The sequence below is a fragment of the Psilocybe cubensis genome, chromosome 5 (genome assembly GCF_017499595.1).
Source record: "Psilocybe cubensis strain MGC-MH-2018 chromosome 5, whole genome shotgun sequence".
NCBI lineage: Eukaryota > Fungi > Basidiomycota > Agaricomycetes > Agaricales > Agrocybaceae > Psilocybe > Psilocybe cubensis.
In genome coordinates, this window is record NC_063003.1 from 273645 (window position 1) to 294571 (window position 20927).

Genomic DNA, 20927 nt, shown 5'->3' on the forward strand with positions numbered 1-20927 from the left:
GACTGTGGACGAGCTGGACCTCAGAACACACAACTGGCGTCGGGCGGCCTGTACCCGTTATTCCTGCATCATTCGCCGTCGCACGCAAGTCCTTTATTGATGGACTACACACTCTAAATACGACGCAAGCGACAGCCTGCCCACAGTGACCCCTGAAATGTTGTGGGTAAATCACAGGAAACTACTAGCAAGTGAAAGACACCAACTTACTGACCTAGACTCGACTTGAGTGGATAGTTGTGAGTCGGCCTCAGGGCAAATCAATCTCGAACGACACTCAAACGGGTCAATGAATTTCTGTTGACCCCGTCCTCCTTCCGTATAGCGTCAAAGTCATAATGGTCTAGCTTGTGGGCTACCTTTTGATTTGCTGTATAGTGAATCCGGAAACGTAGGAATAAACAATCATTCGGAACATGAGCTCTACACAGTGGTGGGCGGTCAGCCCGTGGCTGACACCTCTACACCAGACACTGTTTGGTGTTGGTCTTGGGAGCGTTACCTGATTGGTTCAGCCTTGAAGCTTAAACGCAGCGACTGTAAGCGTGAACGGTAGGTTCAACATAGTAGTTCTCGAGTATCTCGGAGATTTAATAGCAATACATTTAAAAAACATGTTCTTGGACAACTATTAATACAGTGCATAATCTCTACTTTGATTCTATAATACCTAACGTCACGCTAAAACATAATTCTACTCTTCATCGATTTTGATTCTATCGTGAATGTCAAGGACCATTCTACCACATATAATTGATGCAAGTGCAAAGGAGAATCCGACAGGAATTTCCATGAAGGGGTTCTGTCAGGCTTTATATTAGCTCAAAATTAAAGCTTGATAATATCACAAAATATTTACGGGTTTTTCCAGAGCAACTATAAGACAGCTTAGGTACGTCAAGACCATCCTGTAAATCTCTCGGTTAGTATATAGGATCACCTGTCAACAACGCCGCGGCTCACAAAATATAATAAAGAACAGAGTCCAATACAAGGATGTCCAGGAGGCGGCTTTCCCCATAATAGTATCGCGTGGCATGTCGGTTTTGAATTCCACGTATCAGCGCCATCGCACAAAGAAGCGACTCGAAAATGAGAATGGGTATCCATACAGAGTACAGGTAGCTTGGTACCTGCGATGATGTGCAAAATAAACCTCCAGGAATAGGAAGTGTTTGAGCTTAATTTAAAATATCTCGAATGAGTATCTTTCCGAGCTTGCTGATGACAAATTAGCTGTACCTGTCATTCCAGACAGGAAAATCCCCATGATGGTAGCGGAAGATGCCAATGATAATGTAAAGAACGCAAAAAGGACAGAAATAATTGTTTTGTTCATATTATAGAGTGCAAATATCCGAGTTTGGAGAATCCCTACATATGATGAAGGAGTCAATCAGTGAAGATTCCCAAGTTGAGTACTGTCACTGGTACCTGACGTAAAGATGTACCCGATGATTCCAGTCCATCCTTCCCACCTAAAATAATGCAGACCTAGTAAACACTATCAACACGGTGACAGAAAAGACAATGATAGATAAATGTGACTTGCAGCTTGATTGAAAACAAAGACCCGGTCATGTCAAATCCTTTGATGCACGGCGTTTGCAAAACTCACAACTGAAACAATGTCATTCTTGATGTCAAAAAGATGGACGTTCAAAGGGTAAGCTTACTGATTCAGTCACAGTGGGGCTGAAGAAGCCTGCTTAAAATGAGTATTTGGAATGAACTTCTAGGTCGGATAAATCACCAATGCTTGACGCACTGTAGATAGTCGTATTAGCATCATTTTATTTGCACAGATTTATGAAGATACCTACATTGTTGCGGATAGTGTATAGTACCGATTCTAACGAAACGTCAGATATCTCCGGTAGTGGTAGAAAATATGGTTGCATCTCTCCAAACCTACTCACAAGCAGAAATAGGACTTTTATATGAGACCATTTGCTTCTCTGGTGACCCAGTTAGCCTCGAGTGAGTGACAGATGGGCAGGGATGTAGGCTTGCCCTCAGAAAATTAATCTATGGGCTAAATAAGGGTCTGAACTTCGTCTTCACAAGGATGTCTACTTACCTCTCTGTTGAGGGTGAGCACTGCAGATGGGTGTTGATCAGATTAGAAATCATTGTCAAATGGAAAAGAAAGAGAGGGAGGCGTACTGTAGTCGAAAAATACTATTGTCAAGGATGCAACTGGAAGATAAGATGGGTATGTGTCCTCCTCCCAATTCCTAGATCTCGTATGACTCACGCCTAGCATATCGAATAATTTGGACATCACGGATCCCTGCGATGTATAGCTCCAGAAAGGGGTTCACGCCACTTGTATCTGCAGAGGCCATTGGTAGCGGAGCAGGATATCCAATGCCCGGCCCAGGTCGAAGGGAGGGAAATGTGAAGACAAGTCTTCAATTATGCTTATATATGTCAACTCCGCCGCTCAAATGGACAATCGAGGGAGAAATTCAGACATTTTAAGGCGATTATGATGTCGCAGCTCTGCTTCCTCAAATCTATCAGCGCTCAATCATATACACTGGCGGGGCATTGTAGCTGCGAAGTGTCGGCGGTATCAATCGGATCACGGTCGAGAACATTAATAGCAGTTCGTCGTGGGACCAGCAAACGGCCCACGATAACTCCACTTATCCCCCAGCTTGGATGGAGTGAATTGCTTACCAGTTATGGCAGAGTTATTCGGTGCTCTCACACTGATTTTCAGCTCGAACATTAATTTACCCTGTTTTTCAGATGAATTAAAAGTGAACTTTGGCAAGATTTTCCAAATTAAATCACAGCACCCGTACACTTCGACAATCAGAAAGCCATTTACGATGGTACCTATATCATACAAGTTGTAAACTACCCATTCCGACAACAAGGGCATTAAGATACGCGAACCAGCTGCACCCAAATTTAGCTACTGGACCAACTTCGACAAATGATGAATGTACATTCAGGGCCAAGACGAGTGTAGTTCCTATGAGAATTACTCAGATTGGACGAGGCCCACGTCCAGAAGTTGTCCCATGCGCAAGAAGTGCAATGATTGCTGAAAATATTCCTAATCCAGAACAACGCAATAGTTAAACTTGTCCCCTGGGTCATCCGCTTTTCCTTCTTTGTACATTATCATACAAAAACTCACTGGAATGGACTCGAAATGACTCGGTATCTGGGGAGCTTCATCACTAACGACTGATATCATCATGAGGGCGAAGTTGTTTGAAGGGATGTGGGCTGTCGATATACGGTGGCTTACGAAGACTGGAGGTTTGCGACTCGGCCCTGCTCTGTTTACTCTTCGAGGAATCGGGAACATTGACCATTCATAGGTCGAAGATGGATACATCCGATGGTACCATTAAAAACGCTAATTCAACCAACGCTCTCACAGAACAGTCGTTACGTTGTCGAAGAACCACTACATTCGACCGTTACATTTGTGTCAATTACACTATACAATATAATATTAAACTCTACACAAAACAAAGCACAAACTACACTTTTATTCCGTCTTTCACTGCTTGCCAGGAGGGTCGAGAAGTAATATCTCTCCACCATCTACAAAATAATTGGATAAGTGAATGTCATTTCGGAACTGCTGATATACATACCGTGCAACATTTGGTCTCTTCTCAACATCAAGGCCAGCCGACCCCGCCTTGGGAAGCAAAGCCCCATAGGGTATATGGTATAAATCAGCAAGAGTAACAGACTGGAAAATTTAATAAGACCAAGAATTTGTTACAATAAGATCATTCACTCACATCTCCGGCAAGGTATTTTTGTTTACTCAGAATCTTCTCGTACACGTCCAGCTTAGTTTCTAAGGTCGCGAGCAGGCCATCAGCGTATTCTGTATTAGGAACAAGTCCTTTCATTCTGTGATGTTATTAGTACAGATCACCATCAACGTTTTAAACATCATGACGTACGGTTTAAAGACTTTCTCAACGACAGCCTTTTCCGCATAATCATTGAAGTTAGATAATTCAATCGAGGCGGCTTGCTGGAACAAAGCGTTTGCTTTAAGATCCGATGGAATGAGCTCTTGGGTTCCCTGGTTAGGGTATTTAGATACAATGTAGTGACATATTGCGCGGCTTTCGTAAAGAATGAACCCGTCGTCGTCCTTGTTGTGATGGGTGAGTGAGTCGTAAGCGAGAAATAAGAGGGAAAGTTGAACGTACAATATATGGAACGACGCCAAAAGGTTGCTTCTCTACGAACTCCGGTGCTTTATGTTCACGTTTGGCCAAGTCGATGGACTGGAATTCAAAGGGGACGTTCTTCTCATGAAGAACCATCGCAACGCGACGGGTGCAGGTTGAGTATGGGCTCCCGACTAATTTGAGGACCATTGTAAACTTGAATCAAGGCGTTGGATGTTAGAAGGGTTGAAAAGCAGTTGAGTGAGAGTAAGACCCACAGTTAAGGCTGTTTTTATACCTTTCCGGCTAGGATCAGAAATCAAATATCGAGCTGAGCCCCTATCCAGTCATACCAGTGTCATTAGAATCTCGTCATCGACGTTTCATTGGTCAGAGCACTTGTGGGTCACATGGCGCTCGGAAGTTATAATTAGTCTTGCAACGGACGACGCCATGGGAATCCGGATAGAACTGTTCCAGCACTTTCCAGCACTCACCGATAATTAATGAAACGAAACAAAAGTATGCACAGAAATTTCCAGCAATTATCCATTGCTCGCAGGATGTTTTGTGCGGTATAACTGGAGCCATGTATCCGAAGGTGGACAAGAGACGCTCACGACAAACATAAAACGGACATTTGAAGGCCCCAGATCATTGCACACACTTGAAGAAATTATACTCCAATGCACGTCTTATGGTTATTGACGTCCTCAATTTCATTAGGATGATTTCCAGCAAATGATGATGAGTAGGGGGTATCATAAATCCTATCTTATACCCGAGTCATTCGACTCATAGCAAGGAAAACAAACGAAAATGCAACTAAGCGCCATGGGGGGCGTACCACTGGGATTCCATCCGATGTTTTTTTAGCACCACCAATGCTTCCCGTACCGCTCGACCCTCCTTCACCTTTGGCTGGTGAACCGGAGCTCGAAATCTGACCTCCCTCACTGTTTGCTGGTGAGTTTGAATTCGGTGTCTGACTTCCTGTAGTCTTGCCTCCAGTGGAAGATTGTGGCAGCGACCCAGGCGAAGATGATTGGGATCCAGAAGACAACGCTTGAGGAGACCCCGGTATAGGGAATCCAGCGCTTGCACAAAACGCTTGGTATTCTGCGCAAATAGGGTCAGATTTTCACCCTTCAAGGTACGATCGGATGACTCAACGAGCAACAGTGGGGACTGTGGTGGCGGCTTTGCCATTACCACTAACCGCTGGTGGAGGTGCTGGTTTCCCGGTGATGGATTGCTGCGCGTTTGCTGTCCTCTGAATTTCCGTCATGCAGGCTGCACATGCATTGATGGAATTCTGTGCCGTCAGGGTGCATCCACATTGGTTGTTCCCACAATTCTGGAAAGAAACATGAGAGCTGATCTGCACATATAGGAAGAGAAGATCGCACAGCTGCCGTCTGTAGTGGCCCGCATGTTGCTTGGCATACAGTAGGAAATACAATTGGAATGCTGGACTGGCGTGTATAGATATCGATTTCATCTGATTCGGTATTAATGGGAAACGAAACGACTGGGAGTTATATAAATCAATTTCCTCCTCTCGAGTAAGGAAAGTAAAAATTATACCGGTGGTGAGGAAGAGGATAGCAGCTGAAGATAAAAGAGTGAATTTAACGAACTGCATAGTAAATAGCTGTATCACACAGCGACGGGAACCAAAAGAATGGAATTATGACTGCGGATGTGGTCTCGTTTATAAACACATATTCCATGCGTTTGTGTCAAAAATGCATAGAAACAAACAGTCTCTGTAAGTACTCGGCTTGAAATAAAATCACGCACTGCGTTCAACGTCTAATGTCAATGTCAGTCAGTGTCAACGAGTCTCGCAAAATGCCCTTAAATTTCACTAAGAAATTGCATAGCGACTGGAGGTTGTGAGATGATCTTTGAAACACATAAGGCAGTGAGTAACTTGAATTAGGTAAGAACAAACTTACATAGAAAGGTGGTCATTTGAAGTTTGAACAAAGAAGGCGAAATTCTGTAAATCAGCAAGTCTATATTTAACTGGATTAAACTCAGTTGTATGTTTTCTTTTGTCAAAAGAATGTCATTGATGGCACAGCTTTGATATCTTAAGCATCACTATGGTCATCTTCAAATAGATACTAAGCCTCTGAGCATGAGGCTGAGAAATGATGCGAATTTGATTGGGTTCGTACTTTGAAAAGGTGGCTTTTCAGTTCTCTCCACGAAAACAGAAAACATAGAGAAATCATTTCCAGAACTTTGCTATTAACAGTAAATCTGGTAGGTATCTGTGTTAATACCCCAGATTCCTGTTTAATCTTTATCCCGATTAAACAGGAATGGGTCTTTCTTAGTAGATTGAACATACAGCGTTTATACAATTCAGAAATGTTTCCTAGGTTTGTATTTTCACTGAAGCAGTTACATCAAGCTGAACTCCAATGGTCCTTTTAAATTAAAACTACTCTAGTATTATACTTCCTGCTTACATATAGATATAGCCCACGGAGATTCTTTAGCACCGCACATAATTAAGTTTAATGAGTATGTGCCTATTCAATCACTCTGATTAGTGTGTCGCCAAGCCGTCGCAACTTTTCCTTCTCCAATTGATCTGTCTTCATCATGCGCTCTAATCCGATGCTGAACTCGATGCATAAGTGAGTATAGTCCCGCAGTTGACTATCTGTTAGAGACTTAATACACGTTCTGTGCGAAATACAGTGATGTTGTCAATTACACTCAACTCATAACTCGGTCCGGCAAGTGACATTCACGATGCAATCTCGACTCGTGTTGCACTGCCATTGTTCTACTATCGGTACATCAACCGTGGCAATCGTTATTTCTTTAACCAAACAGTTGATCATTACGGTATTTGGAGGTTTTAGCGCCGCTCGGAGACGCATATTCAGCCTCACTGACATAGCCTCTGAATTGATGTCGTAATTTGCGATTACTGAGGAGACTGTTAAACCATCATAACAGTGCCGTACTTTTTTGACATAAATAGATGGTCGGAATCAACACAGACCAGGCTAAATATTTCTTAACGCCAGACAAATGGGCTCCAGCACCAACCAATGTGATTCTCAAACTAGCTTTGCCTCTGGGGACAACTTCCAGGTCGAAGAGGCACCACTCGACCCGCGGAGCTCAATCTATGTGGCGATCCTTCTTACACTAGTCAGTCCGCTATGTTTTAATTGTTTAGCATACCGCACGCTCTTCCTTGTTCTGGCGCTATGCCTGGTTCTCCTATCAGTAATCCGCCTGAGGTTTCCCCAGTTCAAGAAAAGAGACATAATCAGTGACCTTCGCCTGCAAGCGGGTGCGACGCTGAGTTTTTTTGCATCAGGTACTGCATTAATTCTTGAGGTAGGTGATGCTCCGAAGGTAGCTTTGGATGCACTCTTTTAATTGACCATTGACTAGGTGCATCATCCTGGGATCAGCATTGCAGTACGGATTTTCTTCTTCTTTGCATAACGCAACGTGGTGAGCTGAATTGGATCAGGTTCAAACGCACTCAGAGTTCTACAGTCGGCCATTGATCCGTCTTCTGAGGACATTCTTATTTGTGGAGATGATATTCAATGGAACGTCGGAGGAAAAGGAACAAACGGCGAGCTGGCTTCGGTGGACGCATAGCAGCATCCATGGACCCATCACAGGCAAGACACGCGAAGAACTACGGCTACCGGAAGGTTTTCAAACATATGGTTATATTGATGACTTAAAGGCTTGGGTTATGCACTCACTTACCTACGCAACTATCGCCTTCCAAATGCGTTATGGCCGACCGTGAGTGTTGTTCAATGATGTACAGAATTAATTTTAACGGACTGGCGGTGTTATCCAGGCTTTCCAAGCGAGCGAAAGACACAATTGTGCTTGAAAACACTTGTGCGGCACTGCGCCTCGGTGTTCCAGATCACCTATTGGCTCGTGATTATGATTCATTTATGACCATGTTTAATCGTCAACTTGATTTGCTCGACTACGGAAACTCAGCTTCGCAGAAAATCGTTGAAGAAATAGAGAATGCTGCCGCAAAATCCAATATTAATTGGCCAACTTCTATACTATTAAGACTTGGCCTCATGATCGGACACGACCTCCTTCCCGAGAAACTGCGCAATCAATACCAGCTCAAAGCCTTGAGTTCCCCGTGGCAGCGTTGTTTACAGAAGATATTTATATCTGTTCTCTGGCTGGTGTATCCGGCGCTTATGTGGCTACCATTACGAGGAGTAATCGCGCTCTTGCTAGTTCTGGAGCCATCTACGAGATCGATATTTATGGTGAGAATGTTTGTGTTTCCACGGAACGCGACTGAAGATGAATAGTCCTCTTTACAAGCGATACATTCCATGGACATTATGCGCGACCAGCCTTTATTTCAGGGGACGCCTAGTCCAGCTTCTTTCCTTGCGTCTCCATCATACCTACAATGGTTAAACTCTGGAAAGGATGGCCGCCCTCTACTTCAAGTGATTCTTGTACGTGTACTCGAAACTCAACTGATGTCTGCGCATGCAGATCAATATTCTCGATGGCATAACACGGGGCGGCTGTATCCTTGGTTAATGCTTCCCGGAATACTAGCATGGGAGTCGATGGCCAGCCTTTATCGAACAACAAAAGGGTTCATGGAATCATTTAGAACGAAATTTAAGGAAAGTGTCACGTTTAAGCGGGGACAAACCAAGATACCACAGCATAGTAAGTGATTGAATATATCACCAACAGATAAACCTAGTGACCTACCATCGCCAGTTGGTTTTGTCATGGATGGAAATCGCAGATTCGCCAGAACACTCGGAAAGCCGGTTCTCTATGGTCATCAGCATGGGGCGCAAACGGCTGGTCATGTTTTGGAGTGGTGGTTAAGGTATATGCCAAATACCACCGTATGCAATGGCCCTGGACTGCGGTATCTCACAGTTTGGGCATTTTCAGCAGAAAATCTGAAGCGTTCGCCGGGAGAGGTGGAAGGCTTATTCCATCTTATGAAAGCCGAGCTTAGAAGCCTCGCGTTCAATTCGATCGTTCATCTATTCCAAATTCGTGTCAGAGTGGTCGGGAACTTGACAGGTTACCCAAGTGACCTCTTGGACTCTGTAAAAATGCTGGAAGAATCGACCTCAAAATATAAGCAACTGTTTCTGCAGATTGCGATTGGATATGGAGGGCGCGATGAAATTGTTCAATCAGTGAAACTTTTGCAGGCTCAAGGAGAGGCGGTGACCGAGGCCGCTATTAGTGCTCGCACATACTGTGCCCAAATCGATATTCCCCCCGGTGAACTTAATAGTGAGGACGTCAGAGCAAAGGTGTGTAATCAAGTTGCAATTCATATCCTATGACGTTGACAGATGAATTTCAGAACAAGCGGGTTCTTCCTTTGGGACTCACAGGGAGCTGAATTACATTTCATTGACAAGCTCTGGCCCCAGCTAACAGCGAATGACTGGCTCGATGTCATATCCAGTTACTCCAAAAGAGAAATACGAGGGGGGAGGTAGCTACATGATACTTCAATGAGCATAGACTTTAGATTTTACTTTAAAATTGACTTGGTAGTACTCGACTATCGATCCTCTAGAAACCATGAGTATATTAAGTCTCTGAGAGTCAGGTAATTGGTTTGGATAGTGTTCTGGTCAAGTTCTGGTGCCAGGTCGGGATGAAAGTTGTAAAAAGTATCATACACAAACGGTAGGCCGAAACGCCGATGTGGGCTGCATGCCTTTGTGTGCCGTTCACGGCGGCGCTTCGCGGGTTGAAACTCCGTTCGCAAATAACCGAAGTATGTATGGGTTCAAAAATCGTGCACACATTCATGAACCTTTCCTCTCTCCTCTAGCCGCTAGTAATTGCCCCGCCACCTTATTCCCCCTTTATCCCTATCGCCTACATTTACCCACACAAATAACGGAATTAGGCTCAAGGCGGTGCTCTCAAGAGGTGAGTTAGGCAAAGCCCCTGAAACCAAAACATGGATTTATGCAGGTAACCGTTACAGTCCTACCTTATAACAACGAAATCGTTCAAGGCGAGTGCAATAATTCAGTGACAGGAGCGAAAAACCGTCCTTGTAATGGGCATTATACTCCCGGCACACGGTCTTGTGGTGTTCGCTGGTCACTCTTCGAGATCCCTCAGTGAACTTGCATCCGATGTTTTCAACGTACAAGTAAATTTGATGGGATATGGGCGGGGTGTTGGAGACAGCCAATCCTCAGAGATGACGGAACTGCCTAGAAAGTGTTTGAAGCGCTTTTGGCTGCCGTTTCTCTTCTTCCGGATTTCTGGGCTCTAACATCCCTCCGAAATCTCCACTTTCTTGCTTGACCGTGCTCTCCGCGTCGCTACCTCTCGTCATTGACTATGGATTGGAAACCTTCCTCCCACAAACCTAGAAATTTCCATCAAACGACGATGGCCCCTTTCCATGTACGAGATACTGAGCTTTGCGATACATAAAGACTTTGTCAATTGTACGCAAATCTCGGCAAAGTTTTAATTTGTCGTCTTGATCGAGCTTGATGTACTTCCCAGCCAGTCTGCGGAGGACGATGAATCGTAATGTTGTTATCTGATGCAGGTGTTTTGGACTCACCCCAACACAGCGTGTACGTCAAGAGGAAAAGATAGCGGGGGGAGTGGTGCAGGGATCACAGCGTGTGGAGGAGGGTTTCCCCGTGCAGTATCAAAAGCGTCGGGAGTTATCTCAATCCCGACGTTAATGAGCTCCCTGTTGTACCCGAAATCCACCATCACTATTGGGTTGGTGCTTCGGCCGTGGGCGTCTGCCTCCTTTCTGGCCTCTTTGAAGGACCGAACCATCATGGCGTGTTCCTGATCGCGGATACTCGAAAAGCCGGTGAGAGGTATATAACTTACAGGCTCGTTGCTGATTCCTACGGTGAGATATCCAGGGATTTTTTCCTTGCCCATCGCGTCGATTTTGCCTGAATAGATGCCCATTTCGTGTTCCTGGGAGGTCGGGTGCATGTGTAAATGGACGATGATGGATGGGAAACGATCTGCAGGAGGCAAGTATGAAGGTGATAAGAGGCCGAGTTTCAGTATGAGTGCAACCCTCAGATAGTGGAGAAGGAACGGTTCAGAATAAAAGTGCCGAGCGAGTTCCTCCAGGTCAAGCACCGACTGCAAGGTTCGACAATTTTCTTTGTGTATGGGCCTGGATTGAATGAATAAGGTATAGTCGGAGAGAAGAGAAGCGTACCAAAGGGATCGTTGGCACTAATAAAAAAGCAAAACTCAAGTAAACATATCGCCTTTAACCCCAGAAGAACATGCTGACCTCCTTCGAGCAGAATCCGACGGACCAGCACTACTTCAAGGATGAAGTTAACGAGTACGTGAGTCCAACCTCGAAAACATACCCCTTGGCATCTTTTAACTTCAATCCCTTTCTCCCCATTTCGCTTTTTGCAGGTCTCACATGTGAGCACGGGCAACTTTCGAACGTGCTTCCTGTAGCTGGAGTCACTGAGAATGTGAACGCCCTCAATAGGTGTGTACTCCGTGTCGATGAGGTTTTCCATCTCTCCAAAACTCTGTCTCGAGCTGGGTGACGTGAATGAAACTGGCAAAGGTGCGATCTCTTGGATCCATGTTTTTGTTCGGCACTGATCACGATCCCGGCAAAACAGAAAACGATAACGTGATTCAATGGCTGACGCGTAAAGCCCCTAACTTTCTCTTTGAAAGGTCACTCATTTGATATTTTAGCCACAAACAAATTACTTCTAGACGTTATTTAGCAGCAACTTCTCCACATCTCTGAATCCGTATTTCAGAGCAACTAATCCCAAAGTTGGCGAGAAGTTCTGCGCTAACAACCATCTGATAGTGAGTGTTACGCTTGGATTTGAAGCTAACCAGTGGATTAACTAGCCCCGAGTCTTTTGTACTGTGAATTACGCGTCGTTCTAAAAAATCGAATCCACAGTTAGTGCTTGTAGGAAAACGTTAGGCGGAATTCAAGCTGTCTTTGAATGTTCTAAGGTATTCTATTTTTATGCTCCCGGCTAAACTATGTATATCTCATTCGGTCACTGTAGCTAATCTGTTCCAAAGCCCTCAAATTGATGTCGAAGCAGGTAAGCGGCTGATGTAACGAAGATGCGAATAACAATAAGTGATCATAGCTCCTTAACAGTCTGTTGTACACTGAACACATTCTATACAAATTGCCAGTAAGTATTGCAGTTACAATGAAATATTACAACTCGGGAACATCCCCTTGTAACATCGACTCGTGTTGCATTGTTATTGGTCTTGCATTGGAATCCCATCTGCCTCGATAATCGTCACATCTTCAGACCAACGGTCGATCTTTGCTAGCCGGATTCTAGACATCTATCAAGCTTCGATGTCAGTTGTGCAATGGTCTTAACATTATTGTCAAATTAGCCTCGGGATAGATGCTGATATGTGATCTCCTAGAACGTGTGGCATTTCGACATAAATATACGCTGATATTGATACAGGTAAAAGTTCCTCAACGTCTCAATGGACACCAATACTGTCCCGCACATTTCTCGGACTGGCTTTGCAGAAGCTGACGACTTTCAGGTGGAAGAGAGACCACTTGACATACGGAGCGCATTCCATGCGACAGTCTTCTTTGTACTCGTCAGCCCGTTGTGTTTTAATTGTTTCGCATACCGCACAATCTTGCTTGTTCTGTCGGGATGCCTTGCTTTTCCATCAGCAATCCGTCTGCGATATACACGATTCATGAGGAACGACATCATCAGTGACCTTCGCCCCCAAATTGGTGCAGCGATGAGTCTTTTTGCCTCAGGAACTGGATTAATCCTCGAGGTATGTCATGTGTCAAAGACTCCGCCTATGTGCACCTTTTACTCACCGTTGACGCTAGGCACATCATCCTAGCATCAGCATTGCAGTATGAGTTCTTTTCTCCTTGAGTAACACAACGTAGTGAGCTAAATTACCCTCAGGTTCAAACACACTCAGAGTTTTATAGTCGGCCGTTGACCCGTCTTCTGAAAACATTTTTATTTGCTGAGATGATGTTCAATGGAACGTCCGAGGAAAGGGAACAAACGGCAAGTTGGCTTGCCTGGACGCATCGTAATATCCATGGGCGCATCACGAGCAAGGCAAGGGAGGAACTGAGATTGCCTGAAGATTTTAAATCGTATGGATACACTGATGACTTGAAGGCTTGGGTCATGCATTTATTGCCTTCCAAATGCGCTACGGCCAACCGTGAGTGATTTGTTACAGTCATGACCTATCTCTAGGGACTGATGAGGACTTTCAGACTTTCCAAACGCGCGAAATTCTTGAAAACACTTGTGTGGCACTGCGTCTCGGTGTTCCTGATCACCTATTGGAATCATTCATGGCCATGTTTAACCGTCAACTCGACTTGCTCGACCACGGACACTCCGCTTCTCAGAAACTTGTTGAAGAGATAGAGAATGCAGCCACAACATCCAATATATACTATTTAGGCTTGGACTCGCCTCTGGAATATCACACAGCGGGTCCTTCCGTCGCTACTCTGCCATTCCTCAACACCCTTCAACACTTACCCGTCGCCATTGTACTCGACACCACTCATCCATCGCTACTCCGCATGCCAACACCACAACGTCTGTGCGTGCAGAACACCGTCGCCATGTCTGGGATCGCGCCTCTCCTCACCGCCTCATCAACACCCTATCTGGCCCTCCAACTTCTCTTTCCAGGTCAAAGCGCCTGTGCGCTATTGATGGATTAGCATCATACCCCAACGAAGCACTTACGCGTCGGCCGCATGGCGTAGATCGATTGTCCGCTGTCTGGGGTCAGCTCCAAACAGTTGTAAAAGGCCCCCACACTCACCCGCTCCGTGTTTTGACATCCTTCAACACTGAACCCACCCGTTCTAGTCAGCTCGACATGCAGCAGCCCTAAAAGTCAGCACATATCGCAAAGAGGAGGTCGTCGATGTAGAGTTGCGGCGTGCCTTGTCCAGCGATCAGCAACAACAACCTGGATAGAGAAGCATTGCACACACCACAATGGGCAGACCGAACTAAGAGATACGTACCCGTCGCCATCGTACTCGACACCACACAACAGTGGGATGCGCTGTCCGGGGTCAGCTCCAAAGGGCTGTAAAAGACCCCCACACACTCACTGTGCGTACCTCCTCTCTCTTTCAACAGCTTTCAACACTGACCACACCCATCATAGTCAGCTCAATATGGCGCGCAGACCTGTGCTCTGTGACCTGTAGACACCTGGCAGAGGTCAGGTAGCCCTAGCGCATATCGCAACGAGACGACGGAAAAGAAACCGTCGATGCGGGCAGAGGGGCGTGCTATGGGCAAGGTTTCTGCGCTGTTCAGGGGCCGTCAGTGGGCTCTTGACACCAATCGTCGGCATCACGTCGCAACAGCTGGCAGAGGTCAGGGACCACACAAACAGTCAGTACGCATTGCATACAGCGGACCACAGAGCACTTGCATGTTGTCCAATTGTGTGCCGGGCATGGTTTTGCGGCGTTCAAGGGGTCAGTCGTCATCGGCGTCGTGTCCAGATAGCTGGAAGGGGCGTGGCAGCGCGATGAGGGGCGAGGACGACGTCGATGATGGAGAGGAGGGTGATCTTTAGAGGTGGTTGCTGAGAAGAGGGGCGGGCAGAGACTGATTGGGCAGGTCGGGCAACAATCAAAGGTCAGCATACAATGCTACCAGCAGACGACCAGAGGGACTTACATGTTCCCTCGTTTGCTCACCAGCTCCTCAACATGGCGGGAAAGGTAAGTGCGCTGTTTAGGAGTCACCAAGCGGTTTGCTCACCATGCACCCTCAGCCTCTCGTCTCGTCACCACACTGTCCAAAGGTCAAACTGGCCTGCTCATCTCGTCAAACGTCGCGTCGCGTTCCAGACACCTAGAAGAGGTCGGGCACCATAAAGGGTCAGCAAGCATCCAGACAGCGGACGACTCAACAAGTACTTACACGTCACCTTGTTTGTTCACCAACTCCTCATCATGGCGTATACAAAGAACCTTGCCGGGGAAAGACATGGCGGGAAAGGTAAGTGCGCTGTTTAGGAGTCAACGAGCGGTTTACTCACCATGCACCGCCAGCCTCTCGTCTCGTTACAGCGCTTCGCGTTCCAGGCAGCTAGGAACACGTTAATATCGTGTCAATGGGAGACACTGCGTAGGAGTCAGCGTGCAGCACAACAAGCCTGGGACACTTACTTGTCATCGCCGTACACTGGCTGGATGAGCACAGGGCGGGAGATGTCTGGAGAAAGGTAAGTGCGCTGTTCAGAAGTCACCATGCGGTTTGCTCACCATGCACCGCCAGCCTTTTGTCTCGTCACTGTGCTATGGGTCTCGCGTCGGGTTCCAGACAGCTAGAAAACATTAATACCGTGTCACTAGGAGACAGCGTGCAGGGAGGAGCACTCACTTGTCATCGTTGTATATTGGCTAGATGAGCAGAGGGCGGGATATGTCAGGAGAAAGGTAAGTGTGCTGTTCAGAAGTCACCATGCGGTTTGCTTACCATGCACCCTCAGCCTCTCGTCTCGTCACTGCACTGTCCAAAGGTCAAACGTGCTTGCTCATCTCGCCGAACGTTGCGTCGTGTCGCGTTCCAGACACCTAGAAGAGGTCGGGCACCATGAAGGGTCAGCGCATATCCAGACAGCAGACAAATAGAAAACACTTACACGTCAAGGCCGTGTCGCTGGGAAACACCGTGTAGGAGTCAGCGCGCAGCACAATGAGTGGAGGACACCAAGAAGCACTTACTTGTCATCGCAGTACACCGGTGGGATGGACGGAGGGCGGGAGATGTCAGGAGAGGAGAGCAGTGGAGAGAACCAGAAGATGGGGTTCCAAAGCCAAGTTCGTGTCCCTTTTATACATTTCCACGCCCCCTGTACGTCCATACACAATAATAACATGCCGTTACGACGCGACTCGGACATCCACCCACCTCCGTCTGCGCTAGTACGTCGTTACGCGATGCGCCGTCGATTCATATTCATCCAGATCTGTGTCCTCGTAATATTATCTGTGTCTAATACACACTCTTCTGCTCACAGCGGTCTTGTTTACGATGTCTACTCGTGTATCGGGAGGTTAATCTCCGTCTTTCAATTGAAGTTCTCAATTCATATCCCACTCGCGTTTCGCTGCTTCGCCCGAATGTATTCGCAGTTTAATCAGACTCAATGCATTCGCAATTTAATCAGACTCGCTTAAATTGCCAACTATGTGTGTATTATACAAACCCATCGTGATTTCATTCTCAAACTGAATTCAACCCAAACAGCACAATACGAACATCCAGCGAAATGCACATCCCACAACCTTCTTTCAATATGGAACCAGCAGACTAGTCGTATCCATCTAACGTCACCGCGATCCGAACAGGCCTTCCGTGCCGATGAGCGAGGAAAACGTATCGAAAATACGTTATTTCGAGAATTCAGGGAGGAGGAGGGGGGGGGTCGTTTAACGCATTTTGCGTTCATTGCATGTGGAGTTTCGACTCGCGCGGGTGTCTACTTGGTGAGACGTGATTCAATTTTCGGTTTCAATGTGTAGTCAAGGTGTGGATGTGGCCTGTTTCGGTGTTTCTGTGTCGATAGCATTTTCGTGTTTTTGGACATTTTTGCAAAGTCGAGAGCTGATGACCTTGAAAATTCAGGTTCAAAGAACATTCAACCTCGACTCCTCACTCAGGGGTAGTACTATTCTCAACCAAGAAACCCCCAGACGTACATATTCGCCCCGATTCGCAAGTACAACACGACGGGCACTTGGAACTTTGTCTTCTACTCGCAAAAATTTTTTTTATCAATCATCGATGCTAGTGCTAGTGCGTTACGTGTTACTACGTTAGCTGACAACAGAGCTAATTGTGTTGCAGGGTCAGAGGGGAAAGAGCCGTTTGGAACGAGGTGGAATGGAGATCTGGGAGAGGAGGATGATGTCCGCTTGGTTGGGTCTCCAAGTCGGATTGTTGACTTGACTTGAGAGGAGCAGTAGCTGGCGGGTTAGGGGGGTATTCATTGGGTGTATTCATGTACATGTATCTATCGTGTTTGTTGTGTATCTAGAGATGCGTGTATTCGGCGCTTAATGACAACTGCTAAAACATTTCCTTCAAAATTTTTCAAGTGCATGCTCAGGTCACTTTCTTGGCTCATATACCACTTTGCATATCAATACTACATAGTACTGGAACCTCTCGAAGTGTCCATTTCACGTATGTACGTATGCCAATGCAATCTCTCGTCAAATCCAATCACAACACTCGAGATCCAAAATTTCATGCCACCAACCCACCCAAAGCTCATACCCACATCTCTACACACAGACCCTAACGTACTCCGCCCCCCAAACCCGCAAAAAATGCAGAAAACAACGGAAACGGCCTGCAAACACCCGCCACGTACGTATCCTCCTCGAAATGCTACACAACAAATTTCATTTCCGTCTGTCTTCTGGACCTCGGGCATAGCCGAGATATTTTGGGCTAGTGCCAAGGAAGCATGGAAACGAGAGAAAGCTGTTGAAATGAGCGTAATTGCGGAATTGAGGCTGGAGGCGAGGAGCCGGAGGTTATGGAATTGTCAACTTGAAATATGTCTGGGGGTCGCTTGGGCGATTCTGTGAGATGTATAGGGGTAGGTATGAGTGTATTCAGTATGATATAGCAGAGACTGGGGTGTACTAAGCTTGTATGTTGCAGTATCGTGTGTATTGAGCCTCTGGGCGCTTAGCTTTTGTTGCACGCAATTCCACTGGAACTCTAAATTATTTTTGTTTAAAGCTCTTATCAGGAGCTTCCCCGTCTCTCCAAGTTGTTTTTATGTCGCTTTCACAGCTCAAACACGTTAAAATATATAGTTTAATGTACTGTACGAAAATCAAAATTGACTGTAAAATTCTAATTCCGTCGCTGTGTACCATCCACAGGCACATTAAACATAGCTGGCACAGCCCCTACCATTACTAAATCGTACCCAGAACCCCTCAAAATGCGACATATCTACAAAATACGCGTCAAAACCTCTGGTTTAACGTATGTCCAAAAATCTAATTTAGACGCCACCATACAACTCCGTTGCTCTGGAACATCTACAGACACATTGAACATGACTAATACATCCCCTACAAATGCAAAAACATACCTAGAAACCCCCCAAATTGCGAAACGGTGCGGAAATGCCTGCCACGTATGTGTAACTCTCCCATCTTGCTGAGCTTCTAAAGTCCGGACTGTTACGAAATAGAGTCTATTTCTGGAAGCGAGCGTAGAGAAATAGATTGAAACGCGGTCGAAAAGCGAATGGGGGGAGGAGAAGGACGTACGTGGTGTGGTTGACAAAGCGTGTTGTTCCGAGTAGATCTGTAAGTTATTATTGTTCTAGATTTACTTTGTGCAGATCTATGTGATTCAACGCACCCGGGAATACGCGTTGTTTGTTGAATTACACAAGTGGTAATGCACATCTAAAATCGGGTAGATACGATTTCATTATACTTCTTGATGCCAATGACGCGGTCACCTTCCAAGGAACGTAACATATAGCTGCCAGAACATGGAATTAATCTGTTTGCGGGGAGCGCCTGTACCTGAGCAGCGAGATTCCTAATAGCCAAGTAGAGGATGTAAAATGCGATTTGATGTTTGTCGGACTTTGAGGGCGAAATGGGATGTCCGACACAATTGTTAGTCGACTTGGATGAATGCTATTTCCTTGAACAAACAGCATTAGTTGAGTACAAAGAAAACACAGGCGTTGTACTTACCTATGACGTCGACGACAAGCCTCGGGATTGATTTGAGTTTGCGTTCCAATGACATAAACTAAGCCCAAAATGAGATAGGCGAGATTTCATTCCTGTGGGGAGAGTCTCTTCGGACGCGCACTGACCAGGTAACATTTAGACTATGCCAGCAGGAAAGAGCTGACGACACTTAAGTTGGGAGTGTAGCACATTCTGTACCGTTGTCGGTGGACATTTTGAATGTCCAGCCTGGGATGCGCAGCGATTAGCGAATACGCACTGTTTTTCCAGGTCGAGTGCTTCAAGAGCCGCGGAAAATAGGGGACGAGTTACAAGAATAAGATCAAAGCTAGAGGCGTTGCAAAATTGAAATCAATGATCAGTGCCGGAATAGAAGTCGTTCGGAGAGCAACAGCAAAAAAAAGACGTAATACAGCGGGAAATACAAACGATACAAGTGTGAGCTTACCGCGGGATTTACGAGGATTTGCAGGCCTTTGGAAAGGGTTAGAGTGGTTTTTTGAGTGCTGAATATACTGTCTGTGAAAGGATAGGAGGGAGGAGAGTGCAGTACTCCTAGAAAAAAGTTATGGCATGTAGTTACGAACGAAGGTGGAAACTAATGAAATGATGAGGCTAGACTAGCGTGATTGGGTTGATGCGATAGCACATGATCTGAAAAAATTGGGGAAGGAAAGAGTATAAAGAGGGCACCAACCTTGAGGTGTTTTCATCCGTCTTGTTTGCACCCATGCTGTCCGTATGGTTGTGTTGCCTACCATTGTGCTACCCATTTTCCACCATGATACTACCTTGTCCTAACCTCGGGTCTACACTCTGAATCGATTTTTGGACGTCCGCCGACATGGTAAGGTTGTACATTAGTCTTTGGGATTGTGTGCTGACTAGTTGGACATAGATTTTGCCTCGACGCTATGTATCGAGTTCCGGCGAGCAGGGAGATACTATGGCACTTGGTAAGTCCTTACATTAGTCTTGGGTATGAGGCGCTAACTGATTGTGTACTGTCTCGTCAAGATTTCGACTTGATTTTTGGAGGTCCGCCGAGCTGTGTTGCAATGTAAGTTCGTCCATGAGTCTGGGGTGTTGGGTACCAACTAATTAGTCATAGATTTCAATCCGACGCTATTTTTTGAGGCCACTGGACGTGATAAAACTTTATTTGATTTTTGGACGTCCGGCGAACCTGGCTACATTGTAAGTTCATATATCACTCTTGGGTATGAGCTATTAACTAATTGTGCATGGAGGCTCGGAGAGCTAGGAGAAGGTTCTGATTCGATTTTTCGAGGTCCAGTGAACTGTAGTGCAATGTAAGTCCATATACTCGTCTTTGGTATTAATTACTAACTCACTTGATACAGATTTTGACTTGAAACTATGTGTGGAGACCCGGCGAGCTAGAAGAAGTTGTAATTCGATTTTTGGAGGTCCGCCGAGCCGCTCTGTAAGTTGGTTTATGAGTGTCAGGTACTATGTACTAACTACTGGATACAGATTTGGACGTGACACTATGTATCGAGCCCCCGCGAGTTGGGAAAAGGTTTAATTCGATTTTTGGAAGTCCGGGGAACCAGGCTACACTGTAAGTTGTTATGTTAGTGTTGGGTATGAACTACTAACTAATTGGCTACAGATTTTAACTCAACGTTATGTATCAAGTTCCGGCGAGCTGTGTCTCGACGCTTGCAGCTAGCAACAGACAAGACTGGGTCACCGGCTGGACCTATCAAGTTCTGTTGCACAGTGGCCAGACGGTCGTATCGAGTGGTGGTGAAGTGGGGTCCATTGACACTACGTATCGCCTTCCGGCGAGCAGGTGAAGGTTGTGACCTGGGCCCATTGCACGTATCGACTTCCGGCGAGTGGGTGAAATGCATCGAGTTCTGGCGAGTTGGGGCTGAATTTCAACTTGACACTATGTATCGACTTCC

The 20927-nt window shown here is 46.0% G+C and overlaps 4 protein-coding genes across 4 annotated transcripts; 2 read left to right on the plus strand and 2 right to left on the minus strand.

Moving 5' to 3' along the window:
- Window positions 1–3506: 3506 nt before the first annotated feature.
- On the minus strand, window positions 3507–4370 carry JR316_0005570 (Glutathione S-transferase; the record flags this gene model as incomplete). The annotated part of the gene is made up of 5 exons (XM_047891327.1): window positions 3507–3570; window positions 3624–3724; window positions 3777–3891; window positions 3945–4141; window positions 4200–4370. 5 exons carry the CDS (start codon window positions 4368–4370, stop codon window positions 3507–3509), a joined length of 648 nt encoding a protein of 215 aa, XP_047748676.1.
- Window positions 4371–8527: 4157 nt separating this feature from the next.
- On the plus strand, window positions 8528–9582 carry JR316_0005571 (Isoprenyl transferase; the record flags this gene model as incomplete). Its single annotated transcript, XM_047891328.1, has 3 exons — window positions 8528–8879; window positions 8907–9490; window positions 9544–9582. 3 exons carry the CDS (start codon window positions 8528–8530, stop codon window positions 9580–9582), a joined length of 975 nt encoding a protein of 324 aa, XP_047748677.1.
- Window positions 9583–10575: 993 nt separating this feature from the next.
- Window positions 10576–11731, minus strand: JR316_0005572 (uncharacterized protein; the record flags this gene model as incomplete). Its single annotated transcript, XM_047891329.1, has 4 exons — window positions 10576–10723; window positions 10780–11426; window positions 11488–11517; window positions 11570–11731. 4 exons carry the CDS (start codon window positions 11729–11731, stop codon window positions 10576–10578), a joined length of 987 nt encoding a protein of 328 aa, XP_047748678.1.
- A 1198-nt stretch (window positions 11732–12929) lies between these two features.
- Window positions 12930–13944, plus strand: JR316_0005573 (uncharacterized protein; the record flags this gene model as incomplete). The annotated part of the gene is made up of 4 exons (XM_047891330.1): window positions 12930–13016; window positions 13075–13101; window positions 13157–13427; window positions 13463–13944. 4 exons carry the CDS (start codon window positions 12930–12932, stop codon window positions 13942–13944), a joined length of 867 nt encoding a protein of 288 aa, XP_047748679.1.
- Window positions 13945–20927: the final 6983 nt, after the last annotated feature.